The sequence below is a fragment of the Zeus faber genome (genome assembly GCF_960531495.2).
Source record: "Zeus faber genome assembly, chromosome: 16".
NCBI lineage: Eukaryota > Metazoa > Chordata > Actinopteri > Zeiformes > Zeidae > Zeus > Zeus faber.
In genome coordinates this window covers 18,605,258-18,620,120 of record NC_137202.1, presented here as the reverse complement: position 1 = coordinate 18,620,120, position 14,863 = coordinate 18,605,258, and the positions used below count along the sequence as shown (strand labels likewise).

The 14,863-nt window shown below is 45.1% G+C and overlaps 1 protein-coding gene across 1 annotated transcript in view; it reads left to right on the top strand.

Moving 5' to 3' along the window:
- Positions 1–12,999, top strand: part of dst (dystonin) — a gene marked incomplete at its 5' end in the record, with an annotated part of 180,712 nt that extends 167,713 nt beyond the window's left edge. Inside the window, 10 exons of the mRNA XM_080016404.1 lie at positions 165–327; positions 1,037–1,191; positions 1,300–1,374; positions 2,127–2,144; positions 5,562–5,679; positions 7,442–7,555; positions 9,024–9,229; positions 10,095–10,205; positions 11,429–11,555; positions 12,036–12,999. Coding sequence (XP_079872530.1) covers positions 165–327; positions 1,037–1,191; positions 1,300–1,374; positions 2,127–2,144; positions 5,562–5,679; positions 7,442–7,555; positions 9,024–9,229; positions 10,095–10,205; positions 11,429–11,555; positions 12,036–12,283 — 1,335 coding nt within the window. The 3' untranslated portion in view covers positions 12,284–12,999. The remainder of the gene's footprint in view (positions 1–164; positions 328–1,036; positions 1,192–1,299; positions 1,375–2,126; positions 2,145–5,561; positions 5,680–7,441; positions 7,556–9,023; positions 9,230–10,094; positions 10,206–11,428; positions 11,556–12,035) is intronic.
- Between the last annotated feature and the right edge of the window lie 1,864 nt (positions 13,000–14,863).

The window sequence follows — 14,863 nt, the reverse complement described above, 5'->3', positions numbered from 1 at the left end:
TTTGGTAAAAAACTGAATGGACACTGCGTTGTTGTATTGATGCGAAACTGCAACGCCGCTCATCTGACGGCCAGGAGGGGGCAGCACCTAGCTGTTGGATGCATTTTTTATTATTATTTTTTTTTTTTAATCCGCTAATTCGTCTCGTCCTTTTCCATCCGCAGCTGAAGGAGTTCGCTCACTTCGACTTTGACGTGTGGAGGAAGCGCTACATGCGCTGGATGAACCACAAGAAGTCGCGCGTCATGGACTTCTTCAGGCGCATCGACAAGGACCAGGACGGGAAGGTGACGCGGCAGGAGTTCATCGAGGGCATCCTCTCCTCCAGTGAGTGCCTCCTCCTCCTCCTCCTCCTCCTGCTCCTGCTCCCGGGAGACGGTTACCGTGGCGACGCCGCTGTGATGTAGTAAATAAACCGGACTGGACGATTTGTTTTAATGTTCCGAGAGGGGGAACCGTCTGAGTTGTTTAATCAGATTGTCACATCGGGGGAATGAGGGGGGAGGCGGTGATGTTATTTGAAGTAAGTAGGTGAAAGTTTATCTCCAGTATGGAGCACTTTTTTTAAAATAAATAAAATAAAGACAATGGAAAATAATTTCAGACAAATTTCAACAGGGTGGGCATGAAAACCAAGGTCAAACATTGTAATAGAGAAAAGTCATGAGTTTAAAATGCGGAAAAAGATAAGATCAATTAGTTGAAACAATCATGTTTACCTGAAATGGACATAAACGAAAGAAGAGAAGAAAAACGATTGGAAAATATAAAAAAAAAAACTAAAAACGCAGGAAAAAAAACTGACAGAATGCGGACATATGGACATATAATGGACATTGCTATCATGGGTTGTCCCGGTCCCCGAAAGGCGACGACAATCATTTACTTCGAAACAAAAATGTTTTGTTGGTTTTTGTTTTTTCCCCACCAAGTTTCCCGATCTCTAAACGCTGCACGCCAGGTCCGCTGCCATTTTTTCATTTTTATTTTTGGCGAAAACCGTAAAGCCGATGTTGTCGTCGCTCCCACTCCCCAGAGTTCCCCACCAGCCGCCTGGAGATGAGCGCCGTGGCGGACATCTTTGACCGGGACGGCGACGGCTTCATCGACTACTACGAGTTCGTGGCGGCGCTTCACCCCAACAAGGACGCCTACAAGCCCCTGACGGACGCCGACAAAATAGAGGACGAGGTGACGCCGCAAACTCCCCCCCCCCAGAAGCGCTTTGAGTGACACAAACGTCGATTTGGAAACGTCCGCGGCTCACCAGCGCCCCCCCCCCGCTGTCTCTCTTCGCAGGTCACGCGGCAGGTGGCCAAGTGTAAATGTCCCAAACGGTTCCAAGTGGAGCAGATCGGTGCCAATAAATACCGGGTGAGGAGGTTTGATCCTGTTTCAGTCGCCCCTGGAAAAAAATGTGAAGTAGCGGCTTTACACCGAATACGAAAACCCGCCGTCGGTGGTGCAGCGCATTTGGCAAAAGCACAAAATGTGTGGGGGGGGGGGGGAATGAGAGAGCTTAGTCCTGTCCAGAAGGATGGATCGATTGATTGATACTTTATTCTTCCCCGGAGGGAAACTGTGGCGGGTACAGCTGCTCACATAGAAAATAAAAGGCGATTAAAATAAAGTCATAGAATTAATAAAAAAATAAAAAAAATAAAAAGGAAGAATTGGCAATGAACAAAGGAATGAAGAATAAACGAAAGATTTGTCGATTCGTCACAAACCTAAAAGTCGTACTTTTCTCAGCCGGCTATTTTCTCTTCTCAGCCAGAGTTTGAAAACTTCCTTTTCTCTCGTCGTTGCAAAGCGTGCTTTTATTTATTTATTTATTTATTTTTAGTATTGATTATTGATAGTGAATGTGGTGATTTTCAACGTTAACGTCAATATTATCACCATGTTGTATATACTTCGGATAATAAAAACGGCGACTTCCCGTCCCAGCGTCGGATCCGAACTTCGTTGCGGGAGTTGAAAACTTGTCTGAGAAAAGTTGGGTTGGGATTGGGTGTAAAGCCGCTCGACGCCTCCGGTGTAATATTTCCTGAATAACATGTCACGGGGGAAAAGCGTACGGACGTATCGTCCCTAACTTGGAATGTTTTTATTCTCCTTACCAGTTCTACCTCGGAAACCAGGTACATGTGAACCACGCCGCCTCCTCCGTTTGTTCCTGTGCCGACACGACTGGTTTTTCAATGACCCTCATCTGCACAGATTCTCTGCTTATTTCTCGACGTCGTATGAAACTCAGGAGTAGATCGTCTCGGCGCCAGATACACATTTTTTCTGTGGGAAATCCTAGAAATGATTAGAAATGATGACTTTTACCAGGATGTTAAACGGAAGACAAAGGGGAAAAATGTCACTGATTTAAATAAAGACAATGACTTAAATTAAAAATGTATATAAATTACTTTTACATTATTATTGACATTATAAGATTGCGTAAAAAAATATTATTACAGCCAAAGAAATTCACACACATTTCAGCGGTAATTACACAATGTCACAGTTATATAATAGGTAATTATTATGTCATGTGGTTAATTCTTTTCTGCTTTTGAGTTTCATGAATCGAATGCTTCAGAACGCTTTACGTGTGCTTGACGCTTCGGGTATTAGAATGATTAACCCCTTCACTGCTGGCTGGCTTTTTATTTCTCTTTTTATTTCCTTTCCTTCAGCTGACGCTATTAATGTTTTAATTTCCTAAGCCGGGCAGCATATATATATAGATATATATATTGCTTGATTTTATTTTATTTTTTCGAGATAAAATTATGCGGCATGTCGTATATATTTTTTCCGATGTGTGGGGTGGTCCGCCACGGGCTTCCTGGAGCTGGTGGGTTGAGGGTAGTAAGGGTCAGGGCTTGTGGACCGAGTGGCGTGCACCGGTTCTTGTTTTGTCCATGTTTTTTTCAATTGAATTCTCACGATTAATGAATGACTGAATGAACTGCACTGAACTGAAATGATTCTTTCGACAGTTCGGTCTGGTTCACTGCTTACATGACTCCTTAATGAGCGGCGATGAGACAGTAGCAAACAGGGAAAATCAAAATGTTTCCCCACACCTGCACGTTGCCGTTTTGGAAAGCTGTATTCTGGTAAATCCCTGGCTATCCTTCAGATGTTTCTTCTTGTGCCTTTTTATTTTTTGATTATGATTATTATTTATCTTTTGATGATCATTGTTTATCAGTCTCCATCACTTTAACTGTACTCGATCACTAAAAACAACTCACCAGTAGCCGTGGGAATCATGTCGGGGGTCCATGCAGGAAGGTTGTTAGTGGGATGACGGAGTTCTGTGTGGTGGTGGTGGTGGTGGTGGTGGTGGTGGTGGTGTCGTCGTCGTCTGCGTGCTGCACCCTGGCGGGCGAAAGGGGAACTACATCGACCACCGTCTCATTCCATTTTTGATTTTAAGATCGCTGCATCCTCTCAGTTTATATATATATATATACACGACTCATAGTGGTAGATGGTGGACCTGCGTGCTGGACTGTCTTGTTTGACCCGTGATGTGGAGGTCTGCTCTGCAGGAAGCATGCGGCTGTGGTGGTTGTGCGTGTCCAAAATGCATGCTGTGTATGGAAGGTGCTGTACAAATAAACAGTAGTAGTAGTAGTAGCAGTAATTGTAGTAGTACTATTAATACCGTGCGTTGAGCTCACACCGTGAGCATGAGATGCTGGAGGGCGTATTTCCCTCATTTCACGGGAGCTAGGCTAGCCGAGCCCCTCTGCGGCCGTGCATTGCGCTAACGCCGTTGGCATGAGAGGCGGGAAGGTGCATTTTTTTGAGACTCGCTTTCGTGACGCGGTCTATCGGGGTGACTTAAATATCCCAAATATCACAATATTTTCTTGACGAACGCCTCAATATCTACAGCTGATATCCAGTCTCATATCGAAAATATCATCATTATATTACATGTTAGACTGTATATTGATATTACCGCGATCCATCACCCGGCCTTAGTATCTATTTATCTAAAAGTATCTGAAATGTATATTGGGAGGGTGCATGACGGCATGAATCCGGATGGAAACTGCACTCGTCAAATCACAGCGACGTGACGCGGCGACACACTCGGAAGAAACACTTTGTGCAGCTTGTGAATGAGCTATGGTGACTGTGTGGACCTGGTGGTGTTTGTGCTGCATGGAGAGAAAAGCATCTTGAGGTGGAAAGCGCTCGCTCTGCCGTGTCTCCTTTCTTTTATCTTTGTGTGAGAGACGTAATCCAGTCAAAGTTCTTCTGCTTCTCTTTGTTTTCTCTTTCTTTGCTTTGGCAGTAAATACTGTCTTCATCTCAGTCTCGTGAGGTCGTCGAGCGGCATTGAGGCGGATTCAGAACAAACGTTATTTGGTGACATTTTGACCGATTCGATTTTTACCTTGATATGGGGATTATATGATACTCTACCTCTACTATTCTTCTACTCTACTATACATATACTCTTCTTCTACTCTACTCTACATCGACTCTACTCTACCTCTAGTATTCTTCTACTCTACACTACCTCTACTCTACTTTAAATCTACCTTACTTTACTCTACCTCTACTCTACATCTACTCTACCTCTAGTATTCTTCTACTCTACACTACCTCTACTATACCTCTACTATTCTCATTGTAAAGGAGAAGAATAGTAGAGGTAGAGTACAGGTAGAGCAGATGTATAGTAGAAGTAGTGTAGAGTAGAGGTATAGTAGAGTAGAACTACTCTATTTCTACCCTACCTCTTCTCTACCTCTAGTTTACCTCTACTCTACATCTACTCTGCAACTGCTCTGCCACTAATTTACCCCTACTCTACCCTCCTCAACTCTACCTCTGCTCTACATCTACTCTACCTCTAGTTTACCTCCACTCTACTTCTACTCAACCTCTACTCTGCCACTAACTTATCCCTACTCTACCTCCCTCGACACTACCTCTACTTTACCCCCCCTCTACTTCCACTCTACCTCTACCTCCCACTACTCTACCACTACTCTAAACTACATCTAATCTACTCTACTTCTAATCTGCCTCTACCTCCCACTACTCTACCACTACTGTTAACTACATCTAATCTACTCTACTTCTACTCTTTTGGGAACTGAGGAATCCACCACTTTCAACAATAAATATTCAAATATAAAATTCCCTCCATTATTTCACGTTTATTTGCAATTCATCTGCATCAATATGTGACGGCGATTTCACGAGACTGTGTTAGATTTTTATTTTATTTTTCTGTGAACTATCCAGTGATGGTGTTGCACCAGTTCTCCACTGGTTCTTCTCTGGTGTCATCGTTCATCTCTATCTTCTTCATCTCAGTCTTCTTCTCTATCTTCTTCATCTTTGTCTTCTTCATCTTTGTCTTCTTCATCTTTTTCTTCTTCATCTTTGTCTTCTTCATCTCTGTCTTCTTCATCTCTGTCTTCGTCATCTCTGTCTTCGTCATCTTTGTCTTCTTCATCTCTGTCTTCTTCATCTTTTTCTTCTTCATCTTTGTCTTCTTCATCTCTGTCTTCTTCGTCCTGTTCCCTCAGTTTGGAGACTCCCAGCAGCTGCGTCTGGTCCGGATCCTCCGCAGCACCGTGATGGTCCGGGTGGGAGGAGGATGGATGGCGCTGGACGAGTTCCTGGTCAAGAACGACCCCTGTCGAGGTGAGTTTAAATGTATACCTGGATATATTGTTTATAAATATCTCTCTTCGTATTACTGTGTTTTTGTCTCATGGAATGCATATACGTTTTTTTATTGTCAACTATGTTTATAATCGAAAATTCCTTGAAGTTCTTGAGCTTTGCAGAGCAGTCGGGACCCTATGAGAAAGGGACTATTTTGCAGAAAAGAAAAAAAATAATGACAACCAGAGTGTTGACGTTTTGTAACCGACAGAAAAGCCACCCGAGGCAGAGTGAAGACCTCGTAGAGAAGGAGCGAACGTGTCTGTAAATGAAGCTGCGTGTTTGGTCAGAGGTTCAGTCGGAAGCTCGGCGGGAGGCTCCAGACCAGTTGGGCTTGGAATAGGATAAAATAAAGAATTTTATGATAAATATAATGTAAAGAATCAAGAATACAATTTGGAATCCGAGAAGACACTCGGTGAGTTGCAGGTGATTTGAATGACAGAACTCACAGGAAGACCATTTGGCCACGAAGTTACATGAGATGGATGAAAGTTACAGGTGATGGATAAAAGGTACATTTGATTGATAGATAAAAGTTACACTTGATGGATACAAGTTACACTTGATGGATACAAGTTACAGTTGATGGATACAAGTTACAGTTGATGGATACAAGTTACACTTGATTGACAAAAGTTACATTTTCAACTTAATGCAATGTAAGGTCTAGGGTTACCCCCTGAAAGTCGATGAGACGAATCATCAGTTGGAAACCCGTCGACTGACATTCTCGAAGTCGAGCAGTCGTTTGTTTTTGGGTTTTTTTCAGTCAGTGTGCATTACAATAACAGGATAAAACAGACAGACGCTTAAAAAATGCACAGGGATAACATTTCATGGAGGAGTTCAATAAGGGTAATCATAAATATATGTTATATGTGTGTGAAGATGGCCGTGCCCCCGTTTCCCCAAATAAAACAACTAAAAACAGTGTGGGGGCGGGGCACGGAGGAACAGGGCGCGACTCATAGACTCGTGAAATTATTTTCTGCGCGTAACGCATGGAGAGGGGGTGATCGGGGAGAAAGTGTCCCCGTTGCGCAGGGTTTCGTTCCATGTCCCGTTCCGTAAGCAGACGTAAAATAAAATAACCTACATCTAAAATAAGAACACACTGTTCTGGCACGCCGATCGCGGGCACATCCCAACCTGATTCAAGTGACAACATTCTGAGTCGGGTACAGCCCGAGTAAAATCTCGTTGCAGTACCGTGCATTGCAGCTAGGGGGCTGTCAGTGTGCCTCCCAAATCTCATATCTTATAACCCTCGTGTTTTTATTCATTTTTTAAAATGTGTTTAGAGCATCCCTTATAAGTGGTGTATTATATTAGTATAATATAGTGACGGAACAAGTTAGTTTTCATTTATTTTTAGCCTCTCCTCTGAGGGCAACTCTAGTCTATTTATTATTTTATTTTCCCCCAATGATTTTTTTTTAAATCCCGTCCCCTGATGACGACGCATTCTCTCCAGTTTACACGCCTGTTTGTGATAGTTGTGCATTCGACAAAACCAGATCAGCTGTGTCCTCTACACCGCCCCCTGCAGCACCGCAGGTGGTTCACCTCCACAGGAACTCCACCGTCCGAGCGTGAAACTCTTCTGAGGCGCTCGTCGTCCTCTGCACCTTTTCTGCTCTTCCGCTGACCTAACAATCTGCTTAACTCTTCTACCTTTGTTCCAAATGTCCTGTTTTCTTTCCAAACCTTCTGCTGCTTCTCTGGTTTCCTCCAGTCCATCACCACGGCAGCAAAATGCTGCGCTCCGAGTCAAACTCCTCAATCACTCAGTCGCCTCTAGGTTGGCAAATCTCAAACTTACTCACCATGCTCCATGAACCTGACACTGGTATGTCTGTGTGCACGCGCTCCTGAGAGTGTGCGTGTGCTTGTGCGTGTGTGTGTGTGTGTGTGTGTGTGTGTGTGTGTGTGTGTGTGTGCGCGCCTGTCCTTCATTTCATGCACGACTCCCCATGCACGAGCTCGCCCGCTATTCCGTTTCTGCTCCGGTGCGTGAGACCTCCTGCAGTTCCTAATTCTCACCAGCAGGGGGGTCTCGCTGTTCCCTAATCGCACCCTCACTGTTGTTCCGAGAGTGAAATGACACGCCTCTGCATGGGCGAGGGGCGGAAGATAAAAATGCTTCCATTTGTTGTTTTTGGTGGGTTTAGCATCTAAATTATATATCAAATATATTGAAAAAAATATGTAAAATATTTCAGGTAGAAAACAGGAAGTTCAGAGCTGTCAGTGAGGGCACAGTTTTGGGATTTAGTTTGTTTGATTGAGTTGTGATCTTAGTGATGCTGGTTTGAAGTTGAATTGGTTTTGCATTTGTTTGATTTGCATTTGTGTAGAGAGATAAAGTATATATAGTGTGTGTGTGTGTGTGTGTGTGTGTGTGTACAGTATATATATATATATATATATACATACACAAACGGACCAGCCACAACATTAAAACCACCTGCCTAATATTGTGTAGCTCCCCCTTGTGCCACCAAAACAGCTCTGACCCGCGGAGGCATGGACTCCACAAGACCTCTGCAGGACCTCAGCAGATCCTTTAAGTCCTGGGAGTTGTGAGGTCGGGCCTCCACGGATCGGGCAGCTTCCAGGACTTAAAGGATCTGCTGCTAACGTCTTGGTGCCAGAGACCACAGGACACCTGCAGAGGTCTTGTGGAGTCCATGCCCCCACGGGTCACAGCTGTTTTGGTGGCAAGAGGGGGAGCTACACAATATTAGTGGTTATTAGTGGTGGTTTTAATGTTGTGGCTGATCTGTGTGTATACACATCAGCTCTGAGACGTGAATCCGCATGTGTTCCATTGTGTTATCTGCACGGACTCCTGCACATCACCTTAATTCAGTTAAATTATCTGAAACCCTTCATCCTCGCCATTCTCTTCATCTTCCTCATCCTCTCAATCCTCTCCAATCTCTCCATTTTCCTCATCTTCCTCATCCTCTTTATCTTCCTCGTCCTCTCCATCTTTCTCATCCTCTCCATTCTCTCATCTTCCTCGTCGTCATCATCCTCTCCATCTTCCTCATCTTCCTCAAACTCTCCAACTTCCTCATCGACTTCATCTTCCTCATCCTCTCCATCTTCCTCAAACTCTCCAACTTCATCTTCCTCATCGTCGTCATCCTCCCCATCTTCCTAACCTTCCTCATCCTCGCCGTCTTCCTCATCCTCCTTATCCTCTCCATCTTCGTCATCTACTTCATCCTCTCCATCTTCCTCATCCTCTCCATCCCACCTCCATTGCAGTGTTGGGTTTTAATCTTCTCCTACTCTCTCTCTCCGTCCAGCGAAGGGCAGGACCAACATGGAGCTGAGGGAGAAGTTCATCCTCCCTGAGGGAACCACCCAGATCATGGCCAGCTTCAGGTACCGGGGCCGCCGGTCCCGACCCGGGTCCAGGGCCACCTCCCCGAACCGCTCCACCTCCAGCCACAGCTGCCCTGTGGCCCCCAACCCGATGCCCGCCAACCCCCCGGCCAGCGGCATGCCCAAGGTGAGAGCGCCGACCGGTGGACGGTGTGAGGCTCACGCTGCCGGATCACAACCTGTCCCTCCCCCTGGACTATCCTCTGACACTCCCAAAATTACGGGCAGGGGTGAAAAGTAACAAAATAGCAACAAAAAAGTTATATATAAAATTATTATATATTTGAAATCATTATGTATTTAAAAATTCTATATTTAAAAAATATATAATTATTTATTTAAGAAATATGTAATTATTATACAATTATTTAAAAAATATATTGTACATATATACTATATAATATTGCTTGGTTTTGAGTTTTGTAAAATTCTATATATAATTATTATATATTTAAACATACATTTAAAAATTATTTAATTATGACATTATTTAAAAATGTAAGTATTTATATTATATTATATATATATATATATATATATATATATATATATATATATATATATATAGTATCTTCCACCTCTTAATATGGGGCTAAATATTCCATTTTCACTCATTATATCTGTTCACATTGTACTTTCTGTTCTGATGTCTGACCTTGCATAATAGTTTCACGATAGTTTTTCATATTCTCATTCAGTTTGTAGCTTAGTTATTCATTTTTTGTAGATATCTTCTTTTTACCCACGACACTGTCACTTTGTTTCAGCTACAACACCTCCTTCTGTCACATTACTATTTTCATTTTATTTTTGCATTGTCGGGACTTCCCGTCATCCATCATCATTTTGCATTTTCTGTTTGTCTAGTGTAGCATCATGTAGTTATTCCTCTTTCTCCACGTCGTATTTTATTATTTTTTTCATTTATTGTTGCTCCTCCATGTCGATCCTTGTTTCTCCATGTGTTTGATTTCCACCCCGTTGTTCCCCAGACTCCCCAACACATAACCCGAAATTATGATAAACCGTGGCTCACAAACAGCAAACCCTGCCCTGCCCTCAAGTCGTCAGACTCCCTCGGGAGCCCGACGTCGTCCTCAGAGGTACAGTCAGCAGAACAGGCTCCCAACGCCGGAACCGTCACCTCTAACCGCCGCTTCTCAAACCTGCAGCACAGTTTCCCACTTTCCTAAAAACCTCTCTTTTTTTTTTTTTTTTGGCTTTGTTATCAACTGGGTGTGTGGAGTTTCAGAGCGCCGGGGTCGTTTCGGAAAGTGCCGCTACTTTATCCCAAAATAGATGAGCTTGTTTCAGCTGATTTTGTCGCGTGGTTCTTCAAGTGTCAAGAGCTTGATCCGGTATTGTCATTTTTTATAAAGTTTTAAGTGATAATGGAATGAATGAAACAAACAAGCAATACATTCGAAAGTGGAGGAAAGCAGGCGTTTACAACAAATCTAATAGAATAAATCAACTTCAAGTTTTCTTACCACAAAACACAAATCAAAGCGGTAATTAGAAATGATGATTAAATGATGTGAAATTGTACAAAACAAAGGGAAAGAAAGAAGGAAGGTTGAAATTTCAACTAACTAGAGTTCCCTGCACTACCTGGCCTACAGGGGGCGCAATGATTTCAACTTCGTGTCCGTCCTTTTTTATTTTTTATTTTTTCAAGCGTAATTTGGCTTGTTTCAAGGCACTAACCAGCGCCGCCTCAACCCCCTGTCGCCCCGTTAACACCACTCCCACTGCGACGGTCACAGCAAGCGATGATCGAGACGATGAAGAGAAACCGCTTCAAGGCGGAAACTCTCCGAGCCCAAACAAATCCTACGAGCTCGCCTCGAGCTGCTTCTCAAATCTGGCGCCGGGAGAAACGCGATATCCCTAATTTTTAAATGCATAAAGGGGATATAACGGCCGCTCATCCTGGCGATGGAATTTTGACGTTTGTTTATTCACATTTATTTTTTTTTTTTAAGGAACTTCCGTCTCTCCTTGTCGGGAGGTTCATTCTATTTATTCAGCCGAGCAAATATTCATCCACGATCTGCATTTTTTTGTTTGTGATTTGTCGTTTGTCGTCGTTCAACGATCCAGATCAGATCGGCCAGGTGTATTACAACCAGGCCTCACTAACGAATGGTTTGTCTTGGCCTTAATGTTGGTGATTGTGCTTCATATAACGTGTGTGTTGCAGATGATGTGATTGTATTAATGAACGCTATAAGCGCGCCAACTAATCCCCCCAAGGAAGCTTCTCGATGACGTTGTCGATTTGAATTGAGTATTAAGGCAAAACCTTGTATGTTTCTCCTCGCAGGGCACCCCGGTGCCGGGCAGCAGGCTGCTGCTCCCAGGCTACCTGTCGGGGAAGGGCTTCCAGTCGAGCGAGGAGGGAACGCTGATCAGCGCCGCCGTGGCCCGGGCTCGTGCTCAGGCCCGAGGGGGTAAGACAGAGCTAGAGGGGGCTGCCCGACTCACCGCCTGCTTTTAAAGCTCCTGTTTAAATGACGGAAAGCATGCCCTGATGTTTTTGAATTGTTTTTATGAGTAGTTTATATTAATATTATATATATTAATTTAATTATTATAAATTATTATTAATAATAATAATAATAATAATAATAATTATTATTATTATTATTATTATTATTATTATCATTATTATTAATAATTTAAATAATATTATTTTTATTATGTAAAATAATTGTTCTTATATCTTATAATCAATTGTATTTTATATGTGATTTTTATTTAAGTTTTGATTTACTGTTCACCTATCGATAATAAAGTTTGACTTCCCATTTAGTAATACAATTATAGGAAAAAAAATCAAAAAAGATTTTCTTCTTTCATCTTACAATTTTAACCTTTTTTGTGAGTTTTTTTTTTTTTTATTGTCTATTAAATGTTTTTGTTTCCACCAGAGTGCCGGAGGAGCCCGAGCCGGGCGGGCAGCAAGGCGGGCAGCGGGGCCAGCAGCCGGCGGGGCAGCGACGCCTCCGACTTCGACATCTCCGACATCCAGTCGGTTTGCTCGGACGCCTCGGAGCCGGCGGCGGACCGCGGCACGCCCCGCCAGCGGGGGGCGCCGGGCAAGCCGTCCAAGATCCCCACGCCGCAGAGGAGATCGGCCCCCATCGGCAAGACGGGCCCCAGGGGGTCCAAGCGATAGTCCGCCGCCTTGAAACGACCGCTAGGGGGGCAGCCGGGCGCACCCGGCGAGCGCCCTCCCCCGGTGGCGGAGAAACTGAAAGGACTTAAAAATGTCTTGAGTGTTATTTAAACCGCTGCAAAGATGTACAAATATTGTTTTAGTTGCAAGGCAGCGCGGAGGTTTGGTGTGAGAATGGAACGTCCATGGCCTTGTGTACGTGTCTTAATGTATTTTATTTTTGTGAATAATGTCAAAATTTTGTTTTTATCGTTTCATTTTATTCATGCAAATGGAGTCGAAGTTTGAAGGAAGGCGTCAGCGTTTGTCCGAGCGGTCGCCGCGGCGACGGCGGGGTTGTTGAATGTACCGTTATTTATGTGTGCTGGTGAAGAGGTGGCGAGGCACAGCAACTATCTATTTAAAGTGCCGCCATGCATTTAAAGGGCAATACCGTAATAATATTCAACAATACCACAGTAAGCACTGCAGAATTAAGAATTGAAATACATTTAAATAAATCACTATGGAATGCATTTTTCTGCCGAAAACCTCTTAATCATGAAGCTTCCAGGTCTGGTTCCGATCGGTGGGCTCACAGCAACGTGCACGTTGTCCCCTGAAGGCGGCGCTCTCCGTAGACATCCTCCAGTGCATCCATTCAGTGTGATGTGGATTTCAGTAGAGCTGGAATTGACTAACATATTTGTAATAAACCTGCTGCCATGACAACTGAAGGCTGCTCGTCTCTCTGGTTCTCTCTGTGCTTCTGTTCATGCTCGCACACAGAAAAGATGACTTTCCATGTTGCGCAGCGGATGGTTCCTCATGCGCCTCGGACGGTTCTTTGGGCTCTTGAAGGGCTTTGATTCCATCCGCCCACCCCTCCGTCGTCACGCCACGTATCCGGATCCCGGGCGCAGAGGCGACAGCCCCCCTCCCCCGTGATCCTTGCAGCAGCTCCTGGGTCAACCCAGGGTCGTGTCCTCGTTGTGGCCCCGCCTGGTAGGGTTGGACCACCAGGGGGCGTTAATCCCCCTCAACTGGCTCCCATCAATGTGGGGGAGCCGCGGTTGTACTCTAAGGCTCCCCGGCCACTCCCCTAGGCTCCTCACATCACCACTAAGGCTCCTCATCCTACCTCCAAGGCTCCTTACCCTACCTCTAAGGCTCCTTACCCTAGGCTCCTCACATCCCCACTAAGGCGTCTTACCCTACCTCTAAGGCTCCTCATCCTACCTCTAAGGCTCCTTACCCTAGCCTCCTCACATCACCTCTAAGGCTCCTCATCCTACTTCCAAGGCTCCTTACCCTAGGCTCCTCACATCACTGCTAAGGCGTCTTACCCTACCTCTAAGGCTCCTCATCCTAACTCTAAGGCTCCTTAACCTAGGCTCCTCACATCACCGCTAAGGCTCCTTATCCTACCTCCAAGGCTCCTCTCCTACCTCCAAGGCTCCTTACCCTACCTCTAAGGCTCCTTACCCTACCTCTAAGGCTCCTTACCCTAGGCTCCTCACATTCCCGCTAAGGCGTCTTACCCTACCTCTAAGGCTCCTCATCCTACCTCTAAGGCTCCTTACCCTAGCCTCCTCACATCACCGCTAAGGCTCCTCATCCTACCTCCAAGGCTCCTTACCCTACCTCCAAGGCTCCTTACCCTAGGCTCCTCACATCACTGCTAAGGCGTCTTACCCTACCTCTAAGGCTCTTTACCCTACCTCTAAGGCTCCTCATCTTACCTCTAAAGCTCCTTACCCTAGGCTCCTCACATCACCTCTAAGGCTCCTCATCCTACTTCCAAGGCTCCTTACCCTAGGCTCCTCACATCACTGCTAAGGCGTCTTACCCTACCTCTAAGGCTCCTCATCCTAACTCTAAGGCTCCTTAACCTAGGCTCCTCACATCACCGCTAAGGCTCCTTATCCTACCTCCAAGGCTCCTCTCCTACCTCCAAGGCTCCTTACCCTACCTCTAAGGCTCCTTACCCTACCTCTAAGGCTCCTTACCCTAGGCTCCTCACATTCCCGCTAAGGCGTCTTACCCTACCTCTAAGGCTCCTCATCCTACCTCTAAGGCTCCTTACCCTAGCCTCCTCACATCACCGCTAAGGCTCCTCATCCTACCTCCAAGGCTCCTTACCCTACCTCCAAGGCTCCTTACCCTAGGCTCCTCACATCACTGCTAAGGCGTCTTACCCTACCTCTAAGGCTCCTTACCCTACCTCTAAGGCTCCTCATCTTACCTCTAAAGCTCCTTACCCTAGGCTCCTCACATCACCGCTAAGGCTCCTCATCCTACCTCCAAGGCTCCTTACCCTACCTCTAAGGCTCCTCATCCTACCTCTAAGGCTCCTCATCTTACCTCTAAGGCTCCTTACCCTAGGCTCCTCACATCACCGCTAAGGCTCCTTACCGTACCTCTAAGGCTCCTTACCCTACCTCCAAGGCTCCTTACCCTAGCCTCCTCACATCACCGCTAAGGCTCCTCATCCTACCTCCAAGGCTCCTTACCCTACCTCCAAGGCTCCTTACCCTAGGCTCCTCACATCACTGCTAAGGCGTCTTACCCTACCTCTAAGGCTCCTTACCCTACCTCTAA